The 23,844-nt window shown below is 37.9% G+C and overlaps 1 protein-coding gene across 1 annotated transcript in view; it reads right to left on the bottom strand.

Moving 5' to 3' along the window:
- LRRIQ1 (leucine rich repeats and IQ motif containing 1) overlaps positions 1 to 23,844 on the bottom strand; it is a 251,675-nt gene that overhangs the window by 212,318 nt on the left and 15,513 nt on the right. The window contains exons 5-10 of the mRNA XM_059683729.1: positions 22,256 to 22,370; positions 21,183 to 21,406; positions 16,839 to 16,913; positions 11,691 to 13,325; positions 6,498 to 6,650; positions 3,638 to 3,788 (exon numbers count right to left, since the gene is read on the bottom strand). Coding sequence (XP_059539712.1) covers positions 3,638 to 3,788; positions 6,498 to 6,650; positions 11,691 to 13,325; positions 16,839 to 16,913; positions 21,183 to 21,406; positions 22,256 to 22,370 — 2,353 coding nt within the window. The remainder of the gene's footprint in view (positions 1 to 3,637; positions 3,789 to 6,497; positions 6,651 to 11,690; positions 13,326 to 16,838; positions 16,914 to 21,182; positions 21,407 to 22,255; positions 22,371 to 23,844) is intronic.

The raw sequence follows: 23,844 nt of genomic DNA, 5'->3' as shown, positions 1-23,844 counted from the left end.
CACTAAAAGGAAGTAAATAAACAAATCCAAAATGTGGACATTATATAGGATAATTAGTATAGGTTCTGCAATAAATCAGTGGTGGGGGTGGGGGGAGGGAAAGTGGGAGGATTGCTACAGATGGGAAAGATTTCAAAGACCTATATAATATAATATGTGGTCATTTCTTGTATTATGATTCAACTCAACTCAGAAAATTTTGAAAAATAAGAAAAACTGGAGTACATATTATCAGTTTATACAAGGTATCAACATCTACACTAATAAAAGACAAAGATGCTAATTGACCATACCTTCACTATGCCCTAAGCCATGCCCACCAGCCAATCAGAGCAACTATATGCAAATTAACCCAACCAAGATGGAGGCCAGCAGCCACGTAACTGGAGCAAGTAGGAGGCTTGGTTGCCCAGGTGATGGAGGAAGCCAAGCTTCCTTTCAGCCCTGAGCCAGCTGTGGCCTCCACTCATGGAAACAAAGTTTCAATTATAGAAGACAAATAAATGCCAGATACCTGCTTCCAGCCAGCCTCCACTGGGAGCTTGGGAGGCTGGGGGTTGTGGCCAGCCTGCAAACAGCCATCAGCCCCTCACCCAGGCTGGCCAGTCACCCCAGGGGGACACTCCTACACTGAAGGGGCTGTGGCCAGCCTTCAAACAGCCATCAGCCCCTCACCCAGGCTGGCCACACCCTCATGGGGTGAGGGTCCCCACTGGGGGGCTTAGCCAGCCTGAAAATGGCTCTCAGCCCCTTACCCAGACTGGCCAGGCACCTCAGCAGGACCCCACACCCTGAAGGGGCTGTGGCCAGCCTGCAAACGGCCCTCAGCCCCTCACCCAGACTGGCCAGGCACCCCAGCAGGACTCCCCCCACCCTGAAGGGGGTGTGGCCAGTCTGAAAACAGCCATCAGCCCCTCACCCAGGCTAGCCAGGCACTCCAGTGGGGACCCCCACACTGAAGGGGCTGTGGCCAGCCTGCAAACAGCCATCACCCCTCACCTAGGCTGGCCAGGCACCCCATGGGGGACCCCCACCCTGAAGGAGCTGTGGCCAGTCTGCAAACAGCCATCAGCCCCTCACCCAGGCTGGCCACACCCTCATGGGGTGAGGGTCCCCACTGGGGGGCTTGGCCAGCCTGCAAACAGCCATCAGCCCCTCACCTAGGCTAGCTAGGCACTCCAGTGGGGACCCCCACACTGAAGGGGCTGTGGCCAGTCTGCAAACAGCCATCAGCCCCTCACCCAGGCGAGCTAGGCACTCCTATATAATAAAAGGGTAATATGCAAATTGACCCTAGCTGCAGAACGACTGGGAATGACTGGTCACTATGACACACACTGACCACCAGGGAGCAGACACTCAATGCAGAAGCTGCCCCCTGGTGGTCAGTGCGCTCCCACCTGGGGAGCTCTGCTCAGCCACAAGCCAGGCTGATGGCTGCCAGTACAGCAGTGGTGGTGGGAGCCTCTCCCGCCTCCTCAGCAGCACTAAGGATGTCCGACTGCAGCTTAGGCCTGCTCCCCGCTGGCAAGTGGACATCCCCCAAGGGCTCCTGGGTTGCCAGAGGGATGTCTAACTGCCAGCTACGGCCCAATCCCCCGGGGAGCGGGCCTAAGCCAGCAGGTGGTCATCCCCCTAGGTGTCCCAGACTGCAAGAGGGCACAGGCCGGGCTGTGGGACCCCTCCCCCGAGTTTACAAATTTTTGTGCACTGGGCCTCTAGTTAATTATAATTGGTATCACAATGCATGTGTTTAAGTAAGAATGGGCCATATTATTAAAAACCATCTACTGAAGCGTGGAAGGTGAAAATTATATATTTTGGGGTGTGTTTTTAAAAAGAAAAAGAACAAACCAAAAGTAGTGATGAAGCAAATGTAGAACAGGTTATGTGGAATCTTCATATATTTATTTTGTAAATGTTTGAAATTTTCAACATTATAAAAATGAAAGAAAAACAAAACAAAACATAAGCAAACAGATAAAACTAATATCAAGGAGGCCTAAGTAGAACCAGGGCTAAGCATAGAAAGTTGACTTGCCTTTACTCCCCATCTACTCCCATACAGACCCTGATATTTCAGTCTATGTCACTTTCTTAATGATTCTGGGAGATAGGAGATGAAAACAATGGAACTCTGGGGAGGCTCCAAAAATTTAAGCCATTAGTATTGTACCAGAATAAAGTTTTTAGTTCCTCATTTTTTGCAATCCTTGATTATTAATTAATCATTATTTAAGCCCCTATCATGTCCCTTGAGCATTTCATAAGTTAAATAATAAAAACAAAATTTTAAGCCAGGTAGTAAATAATATAAGATTTTTATATTAGAACTAGTGGCCGGATGAACGGATTTGTTTACCGGTGGGGTCCCTCAGTCTGGCCTGCACCCTCTCACAATCTGGAACCCATCAGGGGACCTGCGAGGATCAGGCTGAAATTGGCAGTCCGACATCCCCTGAGGGATGTAGTATGCGCGCGCGAGGCAGCAGGCGGCCAGGAAGGAGTCTGAGCCTGGGCCAAGTGCCGCACCGCTCCTGCTCATTCCGGCCCCGCTGCACCTGCCACTGCTGCTGCTTGGTAGCCCTGAAGTGAAGGCAGGAGAGGCTCGCACTGCTGCAGCTGCGCTTGCCAGCCATGAGCCTGGCTTCTAGCGCCTGTTGGTCAGCTGAGCGGCACTCCCACTGTGGGAGCACACTGACCACCAGGGAGCAGCTCCTTACATTGAGCATCTGCTCCCTAGTGATCAGTGCACGTCATAGTAACTGGTCGACTGGTCGTTCAGTCACTTAGGCTTATATATATATAGATTATCACATTGGAAACATATAGAAGTTGAATTTCAGTTGGTAGACTAGAGAAGTTGAGTAGTAACAAGTGAAGCAACAACAGAACACTCTAAAACTTGACAGCAAAATGTAAGAGATGAGGTGAGGATAGAAGTGAATGGCAAGAGGAAGAACTTGACATAAAACAGGTGATAAATGATGGAGTGAGGTGCCAGAGGAGACTGACCAGTATATTTATAGAATTAGAAGGACTGGCCCTAAACAAAAAAAGACAGTTTTGTTGCTGAATTATACGAATTATAAATTATGAAGGTGGAAACAGATACAGATATATGTATATAGATATACAAATGGAGTGATGGAGAAGATTAGGAAGATGAATTATTTCTTCTAGGTAGTATTAGTAGCCTTAGCTAAGAATAAAAGATTAATACAAGTGATGTATGTAGGCAAAGGAGTGGAGTGATAAAAGGGTTTACCACAAATAACTCTGGCAGTTCCCACCAGAAAGCATAGGATCCATAAAAATGATGGCATCAACCTGTGGTATTATATTCCCCATTAGAGCTCAGATCAATACTGGTTATAAGGAAAGGAACAGGAAGGTGCCTATACTAATAGCAAGAACTACTAACAATTACCCATTTGTCAGTGGTGGGAGCATATTCTTTTTTGTAAAATTTAAAAATTATTTTATGTCCTTAGTAAATAAGGATAAACAATTAAATAAGTATGGCATGAATAAAATAAACAAATAATGGATGGTGGCCTATTCTTTAATAGGAATAAATGAAAAAATATAATGATAAGAAGTTAATATCTATATATTAAAATTCCATTTTTCTCACCAATTCGAGTGATTTTATTATGTGAAAGTTCAAGATCTTGGATATTAGTGCAGCCATCCAAACCATGCAAAGAAGTTAGTTTATTTTTATTAAGAAGAAGAACACAGAGATTTTCCAAATTTTCACAGTCGATAGTCTCAATATTATTTTCCTAAAACAAAGAACAAATGTAATTAGTTTTATTTCAATGGCTTCTAAAAAAAATTAAAGCTTGAAAAAGATGAGATATAATCTCCAAATGAACATCTAATTATCGAACTTAGAATAACCATGCAAAATGTATTACTATCTAGATGAAAATATAGAATCTATCTATATAAAACCCTCATATGCAAATTGACCGAACAGTGGAACGACCCAACAACAGGTTGCTATGATGTGTGCTGACCACCGGGGGCATATGGGGAACATGGTGGGCCTTGGCAGCAGGTGGCAGAGCACAGAACATGGAGGGCGTCAGCCACCATGGGATGGTGGGGCAGGTGAGCGGGGGGCACCAAACCAAGGCGGGGCGCTAGTCACTGTCATCAGGGCAAGCCTCTAGTAGTTACTGAAAATCCTTTGCTCCCACGTGCCACAGTCCTGCCTGGCACTCGCACCTGCTGCCAGTGCCGCCCTGCTCACACCCACTGCCGGCACTGGAGCCGCCGCTCACACCCACTGCCAGCCCCAATCGCTCAGCGCTGTCAGCAGGTGCAAGCAGTGGCTGCCGGTCCCGATCACCCTGGGGGCTTCTTCACCTGCCCCTGCTCCTAAAGGGCGATCAGGGCAGCAGCCGCTGCTTGCACCGCAGATGGCGCCATCCCTGTTCGCACCCACTGCCGGCGCTGGCCCCAATCGCTCTGCATCATCAATGGGTGCAAGCAGGGCCGGTGCCATCAATGCATGGGAGCAGCAGGAGCAGGGCTGCCGGCAGACAGGGAACTGGGGGCCACAGCAAGAGGGGCGAGGCAGGGGCTCAGAGGATGAGCCGGGCAGTGGCATGGCAATAAGATCGGCGAGGCAGGTAGAGGGCTGGGGGAAGGGAGGCCACACCTGGCAGCCGCTAGGGAACCTACCCATGCACGAATATCATGCACTGGGCCTCTAGTCATGTAATAAATCATTAACTGATGTTGTATTTATTGATAATCTTTTAAAATATTGAAAATACAGAGGATGATCCTATACAATAAAAGGGTAATATGCAAATTGACCCTAATGGCAGAACGACTAGGAATAACCGGTCACTATGACACACACTGACCACCAGAGGCCAGACGCTCAACACAGGAGCTGCCCCCTGGTGGTCGGTGTGCTCCCACAGGGGAAGCTCTGCTCAGCCACAAGCCAGGCTGACGGCTGCGAGTGCAGCAGCAGTGGCAGGAGCCTCCCCCACTTCTACGGCAACGTTGATGTCCAACGTTGATGTCCTCCTGGGGAGCGGGCCTAAGCTGTCAGTTGGACTTCCCCGAAGGGTCCCGGACTGCAAGAGGGTGCAGGCCAGGCTGAGGGACCCCCTGAGTGCATGGATTTTCATGCACTGGCCCTCTAGTATAACAAGATATTTCAATCTAAATGAATAAAAGTTAATATTTGGTACTATATAAAACTGTTATTAAAAAAAAACAACACTGAAATAATTGAAATCTCCCCACCTTCCCTCCTCAGTTCCTTCATTTCCCAAGAACACTAATTTCATGAATTAAGTATACATATCATATATAGGTTTATATTTTTACTATACATATACATCTCTGCAATACATATATATTGGTCTCAGTGTCAAGGTCATGTGTCAAGAATGCATTAGCAACTCTCTCTTTTAAGACCTCAGAAAGATAAATGGACTTTTCTGAATAGACCATAGCAACTCTCTCACAAATATTTTTGAGGATAGCCCTAACTGGTTTGGCTCAATGGATAGAGCGTCGGTCTGCGGACTCAAGGGTCCCAGGTTCGATTCCAGCCAAGGGCATGTACCTTGGTTGCGGGCATATCCCCAGTAGGGGGTGTGCAGGAGGCAGCTGATCCATGTTTCTCTCTCATCGATGTTTCTAACTCTCTATCCCTCTCCCTTCCTCTCTGTAAAAAATCAATAAAATATATTTTAAAAAAATATTTTTGAAGATAGCCTTTGTCTAATGGAGTGAACTTAATAAGAAGCAGAGACAGCCCACAATGTTTTAAAAGAAAATGATATTTGTGAAAGTACCACCAGTTTGAACTGAAAAGAATATAATTAAAAATGAAAAGCAGCTTTTAGGTGCCCCACCTTCTATGGGAAAGAAATTGAGAAAAAATTATCAACTGCAAAACAGCACACTTTTTGAGAACAAGGAAGTATGCCTTGAGGATGGACTCAAAAGCCAGTGCGCAGAATCAAGAGTCATAAAAAACCATTACTGTGGATCCAACCTGAATCCTTATTAAGGAATTGATAACTTCCCAAGGTACAAATCATAAACAGAAGGTATTTTAGGCATTCAGCCCCGGCCACAAATTACATAAGAGACCCAGTGAACAAAATATGAAGCAGAAGAAATACTCAGACAATCCTGGCCTCAATTCATGGCCCCCAAAACCATGAGCAAATAAATGATTATTGTTTTAATTTGCTAAGTAATGTGGCCATTTGTTATATAACAAAAAGTAACAAGAACAATCATCCACACACAGAGAGAAGCAATTCACTGGTCATACTGCCTAATCATTTTCCCTCTATGGCTCTCAGAAATTTTGGCCCTTGATCTCTGTACAACATGAGTTACATGGTATTTTAATAAATGTTGTTATTTTTCAAAATAGTCATTTCTGAAATGTAAAGATGAGTTCACTTTATATTTTATTACAAGATAAATAATGAGAACAGAGGACATACCTGTACATCAATGTACTTCAGTTTTTTGCAGTTATTTAGGCCATGCAAAGAATTTAATCCACAGCGTCGAAGAGACAGAAGCTGAAGATTGGTACACTCTGCCAGTGTGGAAAGACTACAACCTGGCAAATCTTGAAATGTTACTCTTGTAACCTAGATAATTAAAAAAAAATTAGAGTGCATAACATTATCTAACAGTAACAATCTCTGAGATCAGGGAACTCTATCTGAGCAGACCATCTCCACCTGGATCTGATTTAAATGAGATGATTCTGTGCCTCACGCCACATATTGCTGAGACTTTGGGGTCTTTGGGACCTGAACCATGGAATGCAAACAACATTCTATTGCACGTCTTCTCTATTATAAAGGTATGAATCATTCCTGACTACTGAATAATGTAATATACCCAACCATATAGTATCTGTGCTAAAAAAAAATCATGAATAATATTTTTTCTGTATTTTTCAAATATCTGAAGACCATGCATTTATAATATTTCATATTACTGAGATATTACTATAGCCTTATTACTTCATAATGCTTTTTTTCTTAAGGAACTCCCTTTTTTGTCTTTTTTAGCTAAAGAAAACTCAATATCAAAGAAAGTTTTCAACTTTATATATACTAAGGGATACAATTATTGTCCTACAACAATAAATCAGAAATATTTTTTGATTAGGAAAATGCACTGCATTTTTTAAACTCAAGATTTCTCACCTAAGTTAAAGGGCAGAGGAATAATGTAATAATGTGTTGTTATTGTTTATTTCATTATAATTGAGTCTATGCACTGAAATAACTATATAAAAAATCAAATTATAATAAGAATATTTTCATATTGCCACATCAAAAATCCCAAACCAGGTTTCCCATGTGCTGAAAGACAATTTAAAAATTATTAGCTTTATAAGAAGAGTAGTATCACAATAGTAGTATCACAATCAAAATAGAAATTCAAAAATTGCTAGTTGAAATTGAAAGCATTACTGCTTCAGAAAAAGCTGGAAAAGTATAAAATTTTAAGTTTGATAACTCCTCTTCATATTGAAATTTTCTGTGCATGATATTAAACTAAAAGTTTTTAATTTACATATTTACATGAGTGAATAGGAAGATCATATGCTCATGAAGAGTGATTAAGAAGTGATTAAGCCTATTCCTTGCTTAAGTAGCAAAAGAAACAATCCATATTTTTAAAACTTTGGGTGAATAAAAGCTTTTAGTTTCATAATTATTTTAGAAATTTCTCAATTAGTCATAATCTAAACATATATTTTAGTGAAAATATTTTTCAAGAATGAGGATAAAATACATCCCTCCCCACTCAAACAAAAGTGAGAGATATTTCAGTGCCCACAGCATACATTTTAGGCAGAAGGAAAGTGATATAGATGGGAGACCTATAATGAAAGTAAGAAAGACAATCAAAATAATTAGTAAGTCAGACAAAGAAAGACAGAAACTGCTCTAGCCAGTTTGGCTCAGACGATATAGCATTGGCCTGCAGACTGAAGGGTCCCAGGTTTAATTCTAGTCATGGGTGTATGTATATATACATATATAGGAGTTCATTCTCAATTATTCTTGAGTTCAACCCAAGGAGTGCCAGTCACCTATGGTAAATTGAAAATACAAAAGTAACAAAAGCAATGATTATGTTTTGCTTTGCAGAACATCTGTTCTGTGCCACATCTCAGATCTATTAAAGTTGAAGAAATAATATCGTTTAAAAATTCAGGCTGCAGAGATTGAATGTGAGGTATGATTAGATGATTAAGTAAAAGAGAATCTTACTTCACGTAAATTATGTACCATCATACCAGTTTATTTCAATTTGCCTTGTATAAGGAAAGTGAGTCATCTGATCTAAAAGTAAACCAGCTGCTAAAATGCTGTAATTTATGCCATGTTAGAAAGCCATATCAAAAAATCCTGCCTGGCTGGTGTGGCTCAGTTGGTTAGAGTGTCATCCTATGCACTGAAGGGTCGCTCCTGGTCAGGACACATATCCAGGTTTTAGGTTTAATCCCCAGTCAGGGCACATCTGGATAGATGTTTCTTTCTCTCTTCCTTGAAATTCCTCTCTCTCTCTTTCTACAATCAATGAAAAACATGTCCTCAGGTGAGGACTTAAAAATATACATATATCCTTAAGTTCGGTGACTTTTTTTTCTGGTTGTTATTTAAAGCAAGTTACCACTATGAGCAAAATACCAAAAAAATAAAAGAAAAAATAGTAAAACTTGGAAAAATTAAAATATATTAGTTGTCAATAATCACCAATCTCCAGTCATATCCTTTTGTGATATTACTGCATAGAGTGGATGGCTCAGCATTTTCAATTTAAGAATTTATTTGATGAAACCAGGTATTAGGCAGCTCTCAAAAATCAATTTGCCTGTTTTTCAAATATTTGGGATCCACATTTGACAATGACAGTTAGGAGCTCTAGACTGTAGTCAACATAGTCAACAATCCTATAAAGTAGGTATTGCTCTTCCCAGTTTATAGAAGACAAAATTGAGATTCATAAAGGTCCAGTACCTTGCACGAGGTGACACACACAGTAAATAGGAGAAATAAAATTAGAACCCTGATCTTACCTGTTATACAGCTTGTTAGTGCTTTATTAAATTGCTCTCAAATAATTTTATATCAATTTCCTTTTTAATCAATACACTCTTGAAACTGTGAAGTTAGTAATAATATGGAGATAAGATGAACATTCAGCCAGATTTATTTATCCATTCTCTCATTCATCCATCCCATAGTCAATTGATCAAAACCACTATTTGCCTGGCAATACGTAAGGGAGTATGGTCAAGAAGCAGATCTGATTTGCATCCTAAAGGCTCAAAGTGAGAGATTAATATAAGCAAGATAAATTCATTACTGACCGAAATTCCGGAAGAGTAAATTTTCTTTTCTAAAGGTCCTCTCCAGAGGACCTTTCAATTATGGCAATGGGTGCTCAAGATAAGGTCAAAGATGGAAAGCTATGAGTTTAGAAAATCAAAGTAATAAAGTGAGTCATAGGTCAGCAGCAGTGGTGAATGAAAACACCATGATAAGCCATCTGCCAGAGTCATTACAAGATGCTATTTTACAAGATTTCAATATTGATATTGCACATTTACATATATTTTTCATCCCTATACTATATAGTTTGAGGCTTCAAAGAAAAATTCAATGTTTGAGGTAGTTGTTTTGAGTAGTGGTCAGAGGATTTCAGGATCCTTCAGAATGCTGCTACTCCAGGTAGTCGATGGGCCAGCCCCAACAGCACCACCCAGGGTCACTGTAAAAAATGCAGAGCACTGGGATTGATCACCAGACCTGAGGAATCAGAATCAGCCCCGGCGATCTGCGTACACATTGCACACTGCGTACACAGTTTGGGATGCTAACTGCACTCTAAGAAGTAAAAGAAAGGGTTAGTCCTCACTTTATGAACATTGACAAGAGTTCCAAGGGAGGAACTGAGTGGTCAGGAACAGAAACGCCAACGAGAAAGAGGTTCACACATTTTAACTTCCTCAGTGCTCTTCTCCTTGAACAGAACAGAGACTCACAGGAAGGAGGGTCCTACTGTCTCCCTAACTTCAGTTTTACTTTTCAGACAAGTACACTATAGGCATGAGGCTGTCACCCAGGCTTAGCCCAGACCCGTGGTCGGCAAACTGCGGCTCGCGATCCACATGCGGCTCTTTGGCCCCTTGAGTGTGGCTCTTCCTAAGCCTTAGGAGTACCCTAATTAAGTTAATAACAATGTACCTACCTATATAGCTTAAGCTTAAAAAAATCTGGCTCTCAAAAGAAATTTCAATCGTCATACTGTTGATATTTGGCTCTGTTGACTAATGAATTTGCCAATCACTGGCCAGACAGACATTCATGAGGAAAATTAATTTAAATAAAAGAGCTAGTAGCTAATGTCATTACTTCAAAAAACCTGCAGTAACATCTTTGGGAAAGCAGAAAAAGAAGGATTCCAAAGATAATGTAGCCAAAGGTTAAAAACAAACCAACAAAAACAGAAGAGCTAATTAAAGATTCTATAAATTTGATGGACAAGGCAAATACATTGCCTAGGAAAGAGAGGACACTTTCAAAGTAGTGCCTGTTCTTTACACTATTCCTTTATACCCCAGGGATCTCTTTAAATCCCACTGTCTTCTCTTCTCACAGAATACCCTGAAATTGTATTTACAGTAATTATCAAGATCTGTATTTATCTGCAGGTTATTTTAATAACTTTTTCTCTACCACAATAAGTTCCATAGGGGCAGAGACTCAGTTTTGTATCCATCCCTTTGTTCCAACAGTAAATATTGACTGATCATATTAGATAGATGACTATTTGCTGAGTGAATAATAAAATAATGCACATATATTAATATGAATGTTTCTTTTCCCAGGCATCAGTCTATATGAAGAAACTAATTTTATTAAATACGTTTGCATTTCAGGCCCTAGCTAAATATATGATTTTTTAAATCATAAGTTCTTTTTGATATTACACTATTTGAAATATTCTTCCCTGTTTTTCTACACGTGTCAGTTTCTGTCTTAATTTTAATTGAAACTATGGGCTCCATAAACATAGAAAATTAGTAGCACTTGATGACAACTATTTTAAATTTCAGGCATATATCCACCATGTTCACATTGCACATGACTAAATAATGTTTTTATAGAAATTCTAGAGTCTTCTATGGTTATAAGCAGTTCTTTCACAGCAATTTTCAAGTACAGGGAAATCAGTTTCATTTTAAAAGGAGCCACTAGGTGGTGCTGTTGCTCAAGAATAAAGCAAACGCCTAGCTGAATAACAGGAATTTCCTATTCTAAGTCAACCCTACATTCCCAGATGCCTCCACTCTTAGAAACTTAATAATGACTTTTAGGCCCTTAAACACAGGCTTCAACATATAAATAAAAGGTTTTAATAGTGATTCGCTGAGGGAGAAGATGCCTTAATAATTTGAGATCTCAAATGGAGTATTTCATTAGCAACTTCACTGATTAAGGAGCATAATTATTGAATATAAAATATGCCTTCCAAAATGGGAGGCATCTGTAAAAACTATATTTAAAAATAAAATATGCCGTCCACTAGTATTTTAAAAGTTACATTTAGAAAACCAATTGCAATTAAATAAGACAATACATTATAAAATTACAAAATACCTGTTGTAAAGTATTGCATGGGCCACACTGAAGAATTTCTAGGGTATTCAAAGGAGGCATCGCGTTGGCTGGACATTTCACAAGTCTCTTTCTCTTAACAATCTTCTTTTGTTGATGTTGCTTGAAAATGTCTGACCAGGATTTAACAGATTTTATCCAAGCTTGCCTCTTTTCTTCAATAGAAGATAGAAGTGTTGGCTCAAGTACAGAGCAGGTCACAACACTCTCACATTCAGCTCTATTTTCATGACATTCTTCTGGAATTTCTTTAATCTGAGACTTTAGAGAGCTTACTTCTTTAAGAACCACGGAGTTTGTTGTATTGTAGCCACTCAAGTCTTCACAAGGAGCATGTCTACATAAAATATAATTTTGCTTGTTTATTTTCCTTTCTACATTTATCAGAGCATCACTACCATCAATAATTAAGTCACTATTCAGAGCACTGCCTTTTGGGTTCTCCTTAGTTTCTTCAGATTTTAAATCAATTTCTTTTCCTTGAAGTATTACATTCTCACCTATACATTCAGAATGTTCTATTGTTAGTGGTAGTAGTTTTTGATTCATTGAAATCATTGAACTGTCATCTGCTTCGTATAATGTTCCATTCTGTTGTGATATTTCTTCTTTTTCTACTTTCTGTGTCTTACTCTGTTGATTATCTTTGATTGTTTTCTGTGCCTCATTGTTTTTTACCTCATTAATTTCTTGATTATGTCCTAATATTATTTGGGTTTCTTGTATTATATTCTCATTTACGGCAGCCTTCATGGTTACTTCCTTTTGTATTGGACGGATTAATTCTTGCAGCTGAAACTGTTCTTTCCCATGTTCCTTTAGATCTGGGTTTTCTAATTTAGTTTTATGGTCGATGGTTTCATATTTTCTTGCTTGCTTGACCAATTTCTCTGAACATTGTTGTTTTGCCTGGTTTTCATTGTTTTCTTCCATTTTAAGATCTGCCAAAATTTCTTGGTTTGATATAGATTCTTTTAATTGCACTCCTATTGATTCTTTCAGTACAAATTGTCTATCTATATTCTCTCTCTTATTCAACTTTTCATCTCGCCAAAGGGGAGCAGCTTCCCACTTCTTTGACTTTTCATCTCCTAGCATTTTGGCTATTTCATCCTTATTCTTTGATTGATCTTCAATAGTTAAATGTGTAGCATTTTGTTCTCCCTTTTTTAATGCTCTACTTATAATTAGCTGTTTTCTTCCATCTTCTTTTAATCTTAATTTTTCTTTGTTTAGTAGTTGCTCTTTTTCTTGTCTCAGGATGTTCTTTTTTTCTTCATATTCTTTCTCTCTCTTTTTTCTTTCCTCTTGCTTCTGCCTTTGTATTTCTTCTTCTCTCCTTTTTTCCTCCTCTAATCTTTTTTGTATTCCTTCTTCCATCTGTCGTATTTTTGCTTCTTTTTCTTTCAACTCTAGTGCTTTTTTTTTCTTATTTTCTATTTGTTCTTTTATAATTGGGCTATATTGTCGGTAGGCCACAAATGATCTATATTTAGTTTGAATTTTTACAGCTGCATTATGCTGCATTTTTAATAAACGCATTTTTTCTTTTTCCTGCAGGTCTTCAAATTTTGTTCTTTCTTCTTCCATTTGTAAATGCAAATTCCTAATAAACTCCTATAATAAAGGTAAATAGTAGTCAGCATAAACTAAATGTATGCTGTTACTGAAATATAATCTAAAATAGAGATTAAAAACAAATACTAAAACTAAAATAATTATAAAGTTACTATACAATTCTTTTACAAAAACTAATTTTTAAAGGATATTACTTTTTTAGATATTTAAGAGCTTCTACCAAGTTAGTAAGTTGATACTCTAATATTGAGGAATTCTTTGATGATAGAAAGCAAATAAAAATGGCATGGCCAGTGTTGCTCAGTGGGTTGAACATCGTCCCATTCACGAAGAGGTCACTGGTTCAATTCTCCATCAGGGCACATGCCTGAATTGTGGGCTTGATCCCCAGTAGCAGGCCTTCAGGAGGCAGCTAACCAATGTTTCTCTCTGATCGTCATTTCTATCTTTCTCTTCTTCTCCCTTCCCCTCTCTCAAATCAATAAAACATATATATATATAATGACACAAGAGAACAAGCAAGAGAAACCACAAGCCAAAATTTGTGTAGGACCAAAGACTTCAACTTTCTGAGAAGGGAGTTCTGATAAAGGAGACTCCCAGAGCTAGCACAGGGACTGCAGAATTAACCTAGTCACACATCTTATTCTTTCATAACTATTAAGAAAATTGATAAGCATATGTATTGTATTAAATGAGACTATTTGGAGTTAGGTGAGAAAATATCATTGTCACTGGAATCCTAAAACAAATAGGTCAACAAAATTCAGCAAATATTTGATGAAAACTAACAAAAATTATGTGAGGCAATAAAACAGTTTAATAAGCAGAAGAACCAATTTCTGAGGAAAGGTAGTTATTAAACTAAATAAAAATTTAAATAAATAAAAAGTTAGAAAAACATATTTAAATAGAAGTAAGGTCATTAAAAATAAAATGTAAGTACTCAAGTTAAAAAAAAAAAAGGACTCAAACAGAAATAAAAATAAAATGGCTTAACAGCTGACTGCCTAAAGAAAACCTTCTAAAACAGGTGTTTTCCCTAAACAGCATACAAAATAATGACAGGAACTATATGACAGAGCCGTTTAGGTGTAAAGAGGATCAACACAGAAACTCACATGACTAGTAGAATTTCCAGAATAAAGAACTGAGAAAGTTTAAAGGGAATAGAAAAACATTCTTTAAACCAAGAAAATGACATAAGATAAAGAGCTGAGGTAAAACACACACACACACACACACACACACACACACACGTGCATGCACACTACATTCATGTAAATGGTAATAACAGTTCAGAACTCTAAGAAATGTAAGGTTCCTGAAGGCATGGGTTATTTTCTATTGATACACTGCTGTATCTTGAGCACTTAGAGAAGTATCTGGCAGACAACAGAAAATAAGTAAATATATGTGGGTGAATGTAAAATTAAATAAATATGCAATGGAAATATACCTTTAAATTATTTAAACTAAATGGTAATAAATCTGTATTATAAACCCAAGGAAACAAATCATTCAGTTTTGAAAGCAAAAATAAAAACATTTTCAAGGGTACAATGACTGAGAAAATTTTCCATCCAAAAATGTTTCTAGACAAGCATTTTGATACATATTATAGGAAATCAAACTGATCCAGAAAGTAGGTAAGATTAAGGATTCAAAGAACACTGATTATCAAAAACCATTAACATTTAACACTTATAAATTTTACTGTCTTCTCCCTTTCATCATTTCACTTAAGAAGACAGCTGTTACTCTTCCTCTTTTTTATATAATGTGCCTTTTTTTTCTGGCTGCTTTTAATAATATTTATCCCTTTGTCTTTAATTTCAATAGTCAGGTATGATTTTATTTGTATTGATTCTACTTTGGGGATCATTAATCATCTTTGAATATTCAGAATGATTTTTTTAAAATATATTTTATTGATTTTTTTTAGAGAGAAGAAGGGAGAGGGATAGAGAGTTAGAAACATCGATGAGTGAGAAACATCGATTCAGCTGCCTCCTGCACACCCCCTACTGGGGATGTGTCTGCAACCAAGGTACATGCCCTTGACCGGAATCGAACCTGGGACCCTTCAGTCTGCAGGCCGACGCTCTATCCACTGAGCAAAACCAGCTAGAGCTCAGAATGATTTTTAAAAGATAATTTAAAACCATTTCAACTATTATGTCTTCAGACCCCATTGCTTCTGCTCCATTCTCTTTCTTTCCAAGATTAATATAAGTATTTTTATCTTTACACTGTATCACATATTTCTTGTGCTCATTTCTGCTTTTCCAATTTTTGTCTTCTCTATGCTTTAACTCAGATATTTTCTATTGACCTTACTTCAGTTTCACTAATTCTTTCTCATTGTGTCAAATATACTGTCAAATATCCACTGAATTTTTAATTTTATATACTGAACTTTTCAACTTTAAAGTGTACATTCAATACTTCATTGTAGATTCTAATTCTCCTTTCATATTACCTATCTGTTTAACTGTTTTGCTGTTGCATGAGAGTTTTAGCTATTTTAATGGCTCTTCTAACTCCAACACTTGGGTTACCTGCAGGAAGATACTATGGTCACTTTTGGCATTCATATGCATCTGTCTCCTCACAGGCCTAACAAGATTTTTATTTATAAATGGACAGTAGAGATAATTATAATATGTAACTGCACCAACCAACATGTCTATACCTTAAGCTTATGCAATGTTATATGCTAAATATCTATAAATTTAAAAGCCTAAACGACCGAATGACCAGTCGACCAGTCGCTATGATGTGCACTGACAACCAGGGGACAGACAACACACAGGATCAGGCTCCCTCCTGTCTGGATCGGGCCTGCAGGGATCGGGCCTGTGGGGATCGGGCTGAAACCAGCAACCTGACATCCCCTGAGAGGTCCCAGATTGAGAGAGGGTGCAGGCCAGGCCGAGGGACCCCACCAGTGCACAAATCCGTGCACCAGGCCTCTAGTATTTTAATAAAAAAAATAAGGCCAGTAGAAACCTACCTTTCCTGGAATGTATTTATATAAAGAAAGAAAAGATTTGAAGGAATACAAAGAAAGCTTATAAGTTTAGCTGAATAGCAAGATTATGGAAATTTTTATCTATTTTATCCTTATGATTACTTAAAATAATTTTATATAAAAATAGATAAATAAAAGTTAAAATTTAACATGTCAACAGAATTATTTAAATTCAAAGGGGTTATTTAGTACATTCAACTAATTGTGTTCAAGAAATGCAGTAACTTTTCATAATAATTTTCAATCATAATGAAATGCTCATAATAGTTTATTTCAAACCTTAAAAAAATTTAGAATTATAATTTTATATAGACATAGTCACTACCAACCACTTTCTTTTCATTATCAGGACATTCTATTTCAAGAACAGTTTCTAATGATTAATGAATGTTTAAAACTTTAGTAATTTAAATCCTACACCAGCTAGGCAATATTATTTTAAAATGTCCTTTTCAGGCATAGTAATTTATTTCAAATGAAAATGATTGTTGCATTGAGTAAAAACAACAAATAGATACCTCATGTTGTTTAATTTTCTCTTTCCACATTTTCTCTTCTTCTTGGAGCTCATCATTCATCTTGGCCTGTTCTTGCTGAACACGTTAATATTAAAATATTAGATTCAAATGTCAGAAAACATTATGTTCACTATACATGATTCTCACAACATATATTTGTAAATAATGGTTAAAACACCTCAGTTAATGGTGCTCAGTTATTAGTACTGGGATAACAACTTTAATCTCAACCTAAAGCATCATATAAATAACACTTAGGGTTCCCATTCTGAACACATAAAGATGTCTGTAACCTGGGAAAGTTGCTTTATTTATTTGAGCATGTTTATTCACATAATAAAGAACATCAGCTAGAAATAGTGTTGGACAATGCCAAAATGACAAATAATGTTCGTAAGATGGGCTTTGCATTACAATATTTTTCTCTCCACACCATCCCACTTAATTCACATAGTAAATCAGTTCAGTGGCTAATATTTCTTTAAGGGATAGAGAGAGAGAGAAAGAGAAACATCGATGTGAGAGAGAAACATTGATCGGTTGCCTACCATGTGGGCCTCAACCTAGGTATGTGCCCTAACTGGGAATTGAACCTGCACCATTTTTGGTGTGTAGGGCGATGCCACCTGACTAGGGTGTGATTTTCTTTTAATACCATTTTAGTAGCACATATTTTGTTAAGGATCTGATGAATAAACAAAAATAAGCAAAATATAATCCCTTTTACTCTAAAAATTGACCTTTAATATGGGAACATTCTCACAAGTTCACACATTACTCCAAATTTAGCAGAATAAGTTTACTGAAAGAGAAGATTATATAGAATCATAGGAATAGGTGTTATAATTGGTGGATCGTGAATGGTTTCATGCAGAAGATTATATTTGAAATTAGTAGGCTTTCAAGAGGTTGGACAGACATGTATTAAGTGCTTTTGACCTAGAAAAAATGACGACAGCTCTGTGTTTAGAAAAATCATAATGTCAGCTCAGGTAGAGTTAGAGACAGAAAACCCAGGAGACACCAATATGATCAGTAAGATAGATATTAGCAAAGTCCATGTGAGAATTAATGAGGGCCTCTGGATAGTGGCAGGAGCAAGAACAGATACAAACATAATGTGAACATGAAATTGCCACAAATAGCCAACTCATTGGATATAAAGGTAATGGAAAATTTTCCTTGGAAATTGTCTTATGTGAACTATGGGAACTTTTGATGGGATTTAAGAACGTAAAAAAATAGCCTCCTGACAGCACTATGGTGGATGAGTCTGTGGAAGATAAAAAGTAGAGAGATCAATTAAAGAACATAATAAATATCCAAAGCTAGACATTAGCACACCCTGAACTATGGAGTAGCAGTAGCTATATGGATGAAAAGATAGATAATACAACTATTTTTAAAAAGAAGAGGATAATAAAAGAGAAGGAAGAGTAAAAAATGGCCCTCATCTTTCTAGCTTGGGCAATGATGGTAGTGTAGCTCACCAAAATAAAGAATACCAGAGGAGGAACTTGATTCAGAAAGAAAGACAATGCACTCAGTTTTAGATACATTAAGTTCTAGGTGTGAAGCATCTGTAGGAAAGTTATGTAATTAGTTTACTTTTTGTTATAAATATAGATTTGCTTCTAAATAGCTAAGGCTATGAGATAAGATTAATAAGAAAAGGACAAGGGAATGATGGGGGGAAGGCTGGGGCGCAGGGGCAGGCTGGGAGAGGACAATGGGGGTAAAAAGGGACATATGTAATACTTTCAAAAATAAAGAATTAAAAAACAAAACAAAAAAGAAAGCCTTGGTGGTGTCATATTCAAGGAAAAAGAAAAAAGAAGCTTAAAATGGATATCAAGGAGGAAATCCCAAACATATAAGACAGAGAATCAAGGCAGTGTGGTCCCCATGGGAAGGAGAAATGGCCAACAATCAGATTTTTACTGGCATAAAATGTAATAGAGACCAAAATAAAAACTGAACATGAGCCTGTGAGTATGGTAACTTAGAAGTCATTGGTTAGTTTTGAGAAGAACAGTCTCACTCAGTGGGATGGTGGTAAATAACTAGCAGGTTTACAATTGAACAAAACAAGGAGATAGATATAGCAAAAATAACACTCTTTTAAGAAGCTGGACTGTGGCCTGGCCTGTGTGGATCAGTTGGTTGAGTGTAATCCCATGTTCAATTCCCAGTCAGGACACATGCCCAGGTTGCAATTTCGGGGGGTGTGTGGGAGTCAAACCATCCATGTTCCTCCCTCACATAGATGCTTCTCACCCTCCCTCCCTCACCCTTCCTCTCTCCTAAAAACCAATAAAAACATTATATATATATATATATATATATATATATATATATATATATATATATATATATATATATATATATATATTAAAGAAGCTGATTATTATCAGTAGAGCTAAAGAGCTTGATAAAATGAGATATTATGAACAAAGGTAATCTCATGGTTTTCCCTTTGTTTTGTTTCTAGGATGGGAGAAAACTGAACATGTTTATAAAGAATAAGAAAGGAGGAAGTTGGAAGGGGTGTTTTGAATATAACAAAAAGCAGGGGTAAACTGGAAAATGAAAAAGCAGAGGAGAAAAAGCTAAACTTTAGTTGAAGGGGAAACTCTTGTTACTGAGATACTGATACAGAAGCAATGGCAAAAGAAAAGGTGAGCACAGAGATTGATACTAAATAGATATGCGATTAGAAAGAAGAGGAAGTTTGTAATTAATGCAAACATGTTATGTGATCATATGCTAATAATAAGGAGAGAGCAGTTGGGTGGAACTCATGGAAAGAGATTTACAATAGCAGTTTTGAGGAGAAGAGGACACTAACAAGGGGTATAGAAAAGAGCTACTAAAAGGAAGTAAATCACATATTTAAAACCCATCATTATAAAATTATGGAATGGCCCCACCAGAAATTTTAAGCCTCAAGTTATAACAAAGCACTTATTTAGGAATTCACTAAACCTACTAATGTCATTTTTTAAATCATAATTTTATGATAGTAATGATCATATTTATCAGATTAGTAGAAAGAAAATATAACTAAAGGAAAGCTAAAAATTTAGACTTCGTGAGAAAAAATATATGACCAAAGTGGCTCTACAATATTACAATTACTTTAACTTGTTTATCCTATATAATAAAAGGGTAATATGCAAATTGACCCTAGCTGCAGAACAACTGGGAATATGACACACACTGACCACCAGGGGGCAGACACTCAATGCAGAAGCTGCCCCCTGGTGGTCAGTGCGCTCCCACAAGGGGAGCTCTGCTCAGCCACAAGCCAGACTGACGGCTGCCAGTACAGCGGTGGTGGTGGGAGCCTCTCCTGCCTCCTCAGCAGCACTAAGGATGTCTGACTGCAGCTTAGGCCTGCTCCCAGCTGGCAAGAGCACATCCCCTGAGGGCTCCTGGGCTGCCAGAGGGATGTCTGACTGCCAGCTTAGGCCCAATCCCCCAGGAGTCCCAGACTGCGAGAGGGCACAGGCCAGGCTGAGGGACCCCCCCGAGTGCACAAATTTTTGTGCACCGGGCCTCTAGTTTTTTATATAAGCAGGAAATGTAGTGCACTCAACATGGAAGGCTAGAATACCCTGAACTGCCTAGATGACCACATGGTAATTTCTCTATTTGAAACCCTCAAATCTAGCAATTTCTAGGTAACATGTAAATCAGCTTTAGTGATGTTAGGCAGACAAGTCTGTCCAGCCTGATATCTAGAGATTCTAGGGATCATGATAGCCCACAAATAGGGTCCTAAAAATCTACCAGTTCCTAATATGCCACTGTAGTGACCTCAGGGTGTAGACCTCCTGAGGTGGGGTTGGAGAAAACAGAAATAATTACAACACAAAAGTCTTCCATACCAAAAAAATGTCTAGTCCAAGGAATTAGCTCAATTATAGAGCTGAAGTACAAACCATCATTTACTTGGTTGAACCTCTTCAACCAAATATGTTTTACTTAATTGCTATATATCAGACCACATAGCAAGGGAACCACATGATCAACAAAATTCTATTATATTTTCCTATAATTAAAAGGGTATAAAAAAAGCAACAGTTTGTGCTATAAATATCATCCTTTCTAGGACAATATTTAAAACTTCAAAGACTTTAGTGGCTCCCATGATCCAAAGCAGTATCTGAAATTCCAATAAATTTCAATAAAAACTAATTAAGGAAACCATATTAAATATTATTAACCAGTCAATTGCCTCTATTATCAGGAGTAATTAAAAATAAATCCACACTATACTCCAAAACAGCAATACTCTTCAAAGTAGCTACTAATTTAAAAAGAAGCATGAAAAACAAAAACCTTTTGAATATTCTCTAATTTTTTCTTTTCAATTTCAAACTGTTTCATCCAGCAATGTCTCTTTTCTTCTTCTTCTTGAAACTGCTTTTCTTCTCTTTCCCTCTGAGCTTTGAGAGTTTCTTTCTCTTGGTCTTCTAGTTCTTTCTGTTTATCTTGCCAAGCCTCAAAAGATTGCCTACATCTTTCTTCCACTTCACAGTATCCAAAATTTATTTCACCATCATCTGCAGTCATAAAGAGAAATATTATTTTTAAGATCAACACTGTTAATAGTGATCCACCGTGAAGTATAAAAGTAATTTTGAAAAGAAGAAATAATTTCAACATATTACCAAAGAAAAAGTGATAAAATAAAAATCCTATATAATAAAAGGCTAAAATGCAAATCGACCGAACAGCGGAATGACTGGTCGCTATGCAGGAGCTGCCCCTGGTGGTCAGTGCGCTCCCACAGGAGGAGCGTCACTCAGCCAGAAGCCGGGCTCATGGCTGGCAAGTGCAGCGGTGGTGGCGGAAGCCTCTCCCACCTCCAAGGCAGCGCTAAGGATGTCCGACTACCAGCTTAGGCCCGACCTCAGTCAGACATCCCCCAAGGGCTCCTGAACTGAAACAGGGCACAGGACCAACTGAGGGAACCCACCCCCCACCCCCCCCCCCTCGAGTGCACAAATTTCGTGCACTGGGCCTCTAGTAAAAAAATATAGTCTTAAATATACATGGAAATTCCACTGCAGTCAACAAAGAAAACACATAACTTGCCTTAAACTACTCAACAAAACTTAATCTAAAATTAATAGTGTGTGTGTGCTCCTGGATAGTTATTGTATTCTTAAGAAATTCAAGGCTGGGTATGTTTATTGCAGTTAACTATATATGTAGAAAAATTATAAATACATTTCAATCAAGGTACTTTAGGAAGCATAAACAAAACTATGAGAGTATGTAATTAAATAAGCAGAGTGAAAGTATTATATATGATTGTATTTTCCTAATTGTCAAAAGAAAAAACTCTACATTTCCTAAGATAACTAAAATCAGAATAAAAATTATCAAAAATATCGAGTTTTGCCCACCTAGAAAAATATGTTCATCTACATGTTCATAAGGACCAGGCTCTGGAACAGAATCAGTACTGTCACAGTGGGTATTACTTCTCAGAAATTCTCCTTTTTCTATTTCAGATAATATCTAAGAGGTTAAAAGAATAGCAGTGATTAAAGAGAACCGAAATAGAGGATCAAGCTATCAGTTTAAGAAAAAAAGGCCTATATACATAGCTACAACTTTTTTAAAACTTTATTTTTTAAAGTATTACAAATGTCCCCTTTCCCTTCCCCGCCTCGCCCACTGATCCCCTCCATCCCACTCCCGCCCCCTCCCCAGACTGTCCCCACAGTGTTTTGTGCCCATTGGCTATGCATATATACATATAAGTTCTTTGTTTAATCTCTTCCCACCCTCCTCCCCCCACCCTTCTGAAATATGTCAGTCTGTTGCATGTTTCAATGTCTCTGGATCTGTTTTGTTCATCAGTTTATTTTCTTCATTAGATTCTACATATAAATGAGATAATGTGATACTTGTCTTTCTGACTCACTTATTTGACTTTAGTATAATACTCTCCAGGTCCCTCCATGTTGCATCAAAGGGTAAGAGATCCTTCTTTTTTTCCTGCTGCATAGTGTTCCATGGTGTAATTGTACCACAACCTTTTTATCCATTCATCTCCTGATGGGCACTTGGGCTGTTTCCAGGTCTTAGCTCTTGTAAATTATGCTGCTATGAAAATAGGGGCACCTGTATTCTTTCTGATTGGTGTTTTGGGATTCTTAGAATATACTCCTAGAAGTGGGATTACTGGATCAAATGGGAGTTCCATTTTTAATTTTTTGAGGAAAATCCTCAGTTTTCCACAGTGGCTGCACCAGTCTGCATTCCCACTAGCAGGGAACTGGGGTTCCCTTTTATACTCATCCTCACCAGCACTTCTTGTTTGTTGATTTATAGCTATAACTTTATTTATTTCAAACCCTTCTCAAATACAATTCTATAGCACATTCATAATCATTGTCTTCATGGTGAATAATAATGTTTTTCCCATGGAACCTGACTATATTTTAACCTTATGATTTTTAGAACTCTAGTCACTCTATAATATTAACCCACAGCAATTACCTAAACTGCTTGATAATCATTTTAAAACATTTTTACTAATATTTGTTTTCCTCCTAATACATTTCTATCTTTCTTACCTGTAGTGGTTTTTCACATATACAAATTTCTGATCTATTCAATATGTTTAAAAACCAGGACTATTACCTACTTTAATCTGAATTATATATAAGACATAATTCTGATGAATACTTTTCTATGATTAGATTCCACCACAGTCTAGATCAGCGGTTCTCAAGCTGTGGGTCACGACCCCTTTGGCGGTTGAACGGCCCTTTCACAGGGGTCGCCTAAGATCATCCTGCATATCAGATATTTACATTATGTTTCATAATAGTGGCAACATTACAGTTATGAAGTAGCAACGAAAATAATTTTATGGTTGGGTCACAACATGAGGAACTGTATTTAAAGGGCCAGAAGGTTGAGAACCACTGGTTTAGATGGAAATGAAAAGATTACCTATTCCCATGAAATACCAGTATGATAA

The sequence above is a fragment of the Myotis daubentonii genome, chromosome 2, assembly GCF_963259705.1.
Source record: "Myotis daubentonii chromosome 2, mMyoDau2.1, whole genome shotgun sequence".
NCBI lineage: Eukaryota > Metazoa > Chordata > Mammalia > Chiroptera > Vespertilionidae > Myotis > Myotis daubentonii.
Note: the sequence above shows the minus strand (reverse complement) of the source record. Positions and strands in the feature narration are given on the sequence as shown.